Below are 5,982 nucleotides of genomic sequence, written 5' to 3' on the forward strand. Positions count from 1 at the left end.
AAGCCTTGAGGCTATTAAATAAACGAACAAACAACAACAACAACTGAAATAGGGCGGTAGTTTAAAGGGTCCTTTTTTCGCCGCTTTTATGGAGGGGAACCACGGGTGCGCACTTTAGACTGTCTGGCCAAGAGCAATGTCCAATTATGTTGTCCAGTATAAGCAAAATAACACATTTTAAATACCCAATATTTCTGCAGAGATCCCGTATGTGTATGTTATCAAGCCCTAATGATTTGCTGCGCCTTAAACTACCGACTATGCAAAGGAGATCAGGCTCTGTCAAAAACGGGATAAATGCAGACGATGACACAAGATTTAGTAGTATATTGTTATTTGCACACTGAACTGGATCGTTTTGTTCCAATGAAAAGGATTCATTGAATTTGTTGGCCAGGTCGGAAGTAGCGGAACCAAAGTTGCGTTCTATTGTGCTTTTCGTAGACAGGCGTTCTTTACCTCGCAATTGATTTACTGAGGACCAAGTTTTAGTTACATTGAGGCTAGACGCTTTGAACTGTTCGCTACAGAATTGCCTTTTTTTGACAAACGAATCTGCGCGGTGACTATTTCTCACCGTACGGAACTCGTCGCGCAGCGCTGAGTTGTCAGGGGATCGGCGGCATCTTGCCCAAAGCTATATTTTTCTTTTATCAGTGCCATGACACCAGGGGTAAGCCATTGATGCTCAGCCCTCCGTTTTTTTTTTTATTACTACCGTTTTCTTACACGCCTCCATCTGGCCTAACGTGCGAACGAAATCATCATATGCAGTGGCATTATTATCTAGAATGGAAGAATTCCAGTCAAAGATAGCAATTTACTTGTCAAACTTTTTTATCTAAGATGGTGACAGAATGAGTATGATCCGATTGTAAAGAGTTAAATTTGGTTAACTGACCCATAACGAAGTAGTGATCTGCTAATTTCTGCGTAATTACAGCCCCGGCCGTACAAGAAAGGTAGGATGCTCGCACGTTGACATGATCAATACATGTACGGGTGCGATTATCTTTTAGAAACTCCTCCCTTGTGGGTTCTCAGATAAGAGGCTCAATACCGTATTCGGAAAGGGTGTTCAAGTATTGTTCATGTGATAACTTCGACACGGTAGGCATAACGAAGAATCAGCCTTTATTCTGCGCTGACCAACACATATATAGGACCGGCGTGACGTCACCGGCCGGAACAGATAACAGCCAGGAGGCTAAACACACAGGGAAACCAACAGCGTCCGGCGCTATCACCGCTCCTTGGCCGTCGCTATCACGTTACCACATCTCGCCCCTCCTTAAATGAAGGAATCATTTCACTTGCGGAAGTCCTCATGTCGGAAACGGTCTGGTAGCTTCCGCACCCTTGTGCTACGTCGAAGCGCTGTGGTGTCTGCACTCTCCGGCGAACGGGCCACTACCGTGGAAGGGGAAGTCACGTCGAGGTGTGCCGGAGCCTCAGGAGCCGTTGTGGCTTCGACTGCAGCAGGGTCACTCGGTTCACTCTCCGGCGTACGTGGAACCGGAGGCGAGGGGGGCTGCAGTCGCGTGGTCCGGGCTCAAAGGCACCGGGGGTGCGGGAGGAGGATGCTCTGGTGGACGGATGCGAATTTCGGGTCTCTCCATGTCGCGCGCTCTTGCAGTGTCCGCATGTTGAGACCGCAGGTGATCAGCATGTACAAACCGGAACTGGTTATGCACTTTCACCACATAGGTCACCGCACTGACCACCTGAGTCACCACTGCTTCCTGCCACGACACGTGTTCTCCGCGCACTGTTTTCACGTAGACGCGGTCACCCACACGAAACACGTTTCTCACCACGCCCTTTATCACACTCTTCTTTCACATGCTCTTGCTTAACCCGCATAGCATGCCCAAAATCAGGTTTCAAAAGAGAAAGTTTTGTGCGCGGTTGCCTTTTCAAAAACAACTGAGCCGGCGAGTGTCCTGTGACACTGCTGGGAGTGTTGCGATAGGCACAAAGAAATTTGTCAACGCGTTCTTGGAATGAGCTACAGCTATCCAAAGCGTTCTCTTCCAGCACTTGTTTAAGCAAGGCTCGCTTGATCGTCTGCACCATGCGTTCGGCTGCCCCATTCGATGCAGCATGATAAGGAGGAATGCGAACGTGTTTCACACCGTTAGCTGCCAAGAAGTCCGCAAATTCGACGGACGTGAACTGCGGTCCGTTATCGCTTACTAGTGTTTCTGGGAGTCCGTATGCGGCGAATGCGCCTCGAATTTTTTCAATGGTCTTAGTGGCAGTTGTGGAAGTCATAGGCCACACTTCCACCCATTTTGAGTACGCGTCGACGAAGACCAAAAACACGTTCGCATCCTTTGCAGCAAAATCCACATGCACTCGCGACCAACATTTTGCTGGGTACGACCATGGGTGCAACGGTACCGGTTGCGCGGAGGGCTGAACTGCCTGACAAATCTTACATCGCTGGACATACTTTTCAATGGCCTGGTCCATTCCCGGCCACCAAACAAAACTTCCTGCGAGCATTTTCATGCGGCTGGCCCCCGGGTGCTCTTCGTGTAACAAGTCTAGCACACGATCCCGCAGGGCGTCGGGAATCATAACTCTCGAACCCCACGTTACACAGCCCTGTTCAAGCGACAGTTCCCACCGCCTGACGTAGTAAGGCTTCAAATCATCTGCGCATTCGCTAGGCCAGCCATTCAATGTGAAATCGGCCACGCGATACAAGGTCAGGTTCCTTTTTGAGGCCTTCGCTATCGCTTCCGCGGCTAACGGAAGGCACTCAAAAATGGCCAAACATTCAGATGGCTCTTCTGTGCTGTCATCTGCGCGGGGGAGCCTCGACAGAGCATCCGCCACTTCGACATTTTTCCCACGTCGATACTTCAGCACATACTACTTGTAAGCAGCAAGAGTCATCGCCCATCGTTGCATGCGGGCTGCTGCTATGCTAGGCACTGGTTTATCTTGCCCTAGAATGCCCAAGAGTGGCTGGTGGTCTGTGTACAGAGTGAACGACCTTCCGTATAGGTACCGGTGAAATTTTCTTAGACCGAAAATTAAGGCAAGAGCCTCGTGTTCACACTGCGCAAAGTTCTTTTCTGTCATAGTTAGCGTTCGCGAAGCATACGCGATCCGCCGTTCGCCTTCAGCAGTCTCGTGAAAGATAACTGCACCGAGCCCGTATGCTGACGCGTCACACAACATGCCTATCGGCTTTCCTACATCCTAGAAAGTTAAGACGCGGGAGCTTGTGAGCAGCCGCTTCGTCGCGGCGAAAGCCTCTCTGCATTCCTTCGTCCAAGACCACTTTTCATGCTTTTTTAGGAGCCTATACAGTGGCTCTGCGACTGTCGAGACATTGTTGAGGAATTTCGCATGGAAATTTAACATTCCCAAGTACGCCTTTATTTCCGTCTTGGTGGTAGGCTCAGGGGCTTGCAAGATTGCCTTTTTCTCTGTGTCGGTAGGGTAGATTCCCTCTGCGTTTACGGTGGGACCCAAGTACGTTACGTAATCCTGGAAAAAGCGACATTTGCCTTCATTTAACGTGATATTGCAATCACGGAACCTTTCCAAGGCACGTTCGAGTGTCTTTTGGCAATCAGCGGAGTCCGCACCTGACACTGTGACGTCGTCTATGCAACGTCCGACATTCGGTATGCCACGCAAGACTCCATTAGAGCCTGAAAAATTGCGGGCGCACTGGCCACGCCATACGGAAGGCGCTGGAACTCGAACAGACCTAAGCTTGTGTTAATTGTCAACAATGGTCTGGATTCGGGACTGAGAGGCACTTGTTGATACGCAGACGACAAATCCAGAACGCAGAATACTTTGCCATTTGCAATGCTCGAGTACAAATCCTCTGGTCTCGGCAGGGGGTAATGATCAGTTTTTAACACCGGGTTGATCGTTATTTTGTAGTCTCCGCATATTTTGTAACTACCATCATTTTTCTGAATATTCACGATTGGAGTTGCGCAATCACTGCGAGGAACTTGCTTTATTTGTGTCCTTCTCTACCATGCTCCTTAGCTGTTTTTCTGTGGGCTCTCGTATTGCGAAAGGAACAGGTCTTGCACGGCAAAACACAGGTGTGCAACCTGTCTGGAGAAGAACTCTCGCTTCAAACCCTCGGATCTCGCCAAGTTCACTCGAGAAAACAGAAGGAATTTCTTTTTTCAGTGCCTGGACCCTGTCTTCGCAAGTTACCTTGCCTCGCAAGTTATTTTCCCCGATTCCTCGCCAGTCCAGCTTGAGCCTTTCTAGCCAATTGCGGCCCAGCAACACGGGAAGTCGTCTGCCTTCGTCTTTCACTACAACAACTGGCAATGTCACTCTCTGGTTGTTGTGGCGGACGGCTACTACACACTGTCTTTACAGCTGTAGCTGCTCTCCCGTATACGTGCGCAACGATACTTGAGACGGCGTGCACCTGACGTGCGGAAAAGTCGCCTTGTACACGCTTTCTGGAACTATCGTCACAGCTGCGCCTGTGTCAATCTGCATTCAGCGGTCTGCCGTCTACCACCACGCTGACCTCGTAAGAGGAATGCGTCATGTTGACAAAATGATATACTTCCTCCTCACGTTCATCCTCCGAACTTTCTACCGCGTTAGTTCGTTTGCTTCGTCTAGGCTCATTTCGACACATTTTCTGCAAATGCCCTAGCTTGTCGCACCGGCGGCAACTAAACTCTTTGTACCAGCACTTACTTGCAGAGTGGTTCTTGCCACATCGCTCACATTGAATCTTCGGACGAGACTCACTAGGCTGACTAGTAGCGTCGCAGCCCTCCCTATTCTCCCTTTGCCGACTCTTCAGAGAATTTATGTTGCCATCCGTAGCCTTCATTAATGCCGAGCCTCGCGCTGCTAACTCTCGGCCCAAAGCAATTTTGCATGCATTATCGAACTTCAAGTTTTCCTCGGCGAATAGCGCACGCTGGGTGTCCTCATTTCTTACCCCTGCCACAAGCCTGTCTCGCAAAGCATCATTCAAAAACTCGCCGAAATCGCATTTCCTGGCTAGGTGCTTCAGTTCTACAATAAAATCTTCGACACTTTCCTGTTCGTGTTGAACACGCCTATTGAATTTGCCCCGTTCAGCTATCACTAAACTCGAAGGACGGTAATGCGCCTGAAGCAACTGTTTCCCCTCTGCAAATGTTTTGTTCGCAGGCGCGTCTGGCACAACCAAACTTCTGAGCACTTCATATGCTTCTGCGCCAATTGCAGTCAGAAACACGGGTAGAACTTTTTCCTGTATTACATCATTGGCAATTATGAAAAGTTCGAAGCGCTCAAGGTACGAGTCAAAGTTCTGAGTTCTCGGATGAAACTCGCTTAGCTTGCCCAAATGCGACATTTTGCAGATGCAAGGCACTCAAAAAGTCTTGCGTTTGACGGCGTGGCTTACGAAGTTGCATCATGGCGGCGTTGGGGCGTTGGGGTGACAAGGGGCGTTTCTTGACGGTCCGTCGAAGAACCCGTTGCCGGAGTGCTGGCGTAATCCCAAAGAAGGTGCAGCATTTCGTCCGTCGCTCCGTCGGTTCGCAGTGCTTGGCTGCCTGCTCACTTGTTACTGGGACACTTTCTTCTTAGGCTACGCGGGCTGTCGACCATCCTCGTCGCCACATGTGATAACTTTGACACGGTAGTCATGACGAAGAATCAGCCTTTATTCTGCGCTGACCAACACATATATATATATATATAGGACCGGCGTGACGTCACCGGCCGGAACAGATAAAAGCCAGGCGGCTAAACACACAGGGAAACCAACAGCATCCGGCGCTATCACCGCTCCTTGGCCGTCGCTATCACGTTACCACAGTTCAACCGCTGACCGCTCGCTTCGCAGCAAGTCGACGTTGAAGTCCCCGATTATGCGCACGTTGCCTGAGCTGAAAGTTTTCCTGCACACCTCCAGCAATTCTTCTGTAAAACAAAGCGCACTTTCGGAGGGAGGACGAAAAACAACTAGTCAACGAG

The 5,982-nt window shown here is 49.8% G+C and overlaps 1 protein-coding gene across 1 annotated transcript; it reads right to left on the reverse strand.

The window, feature by feature from the left end:
* Positions 1–4,475: 4,475 nt before the first annotated feature.
* LOC144169516 (uncharacterized) lies at positions 4,476–5,642 on the reverse strand. Its single transcript, XM_077698719.1, has one exon. It carries the CDS (start codon positions 5,354–5,356, stop codon positions 4,487–4,489), a length of 870 nt encoding a protein of 289 aa, XP_077554845.1. The 5' UTR covers positions 5,357–5,642; the 3' UTR covers positions 4,476–4,486.
* Between the last annotated feature and the right edge of the window lie 340 nt (positions 5,643–5,982).

The sequence above is a fragment of the Haemaphysalis longicornis genome, unplaced genomic scaffold, assembly GCF_048455015.1.
Source record: "Haemaphysalis longicornis isolate Haplotype H1 unplaced genomic scaffold, Haemaphysalis longicornis Haplotype H1 scaffold_2, whole genome shotgun sequence".
Taxonomy (NCBI): Eukaryota; Metazoa; Arthropoda; class Arachnida; order Ixodida; family Ixodidae; genus Haemaphysalis; species Haemaphysalis longicornis.

What these genes read in the sequence shown, in the direction of transcription:
- LOC144169516 (XM_077698719.1), bottom strand. Translation starts at nt 5,356, where the DNA reads ATGTCGCATTTGGGCAAGCTAAGCGAGTTTCATCCGAGAACTCAGAAC.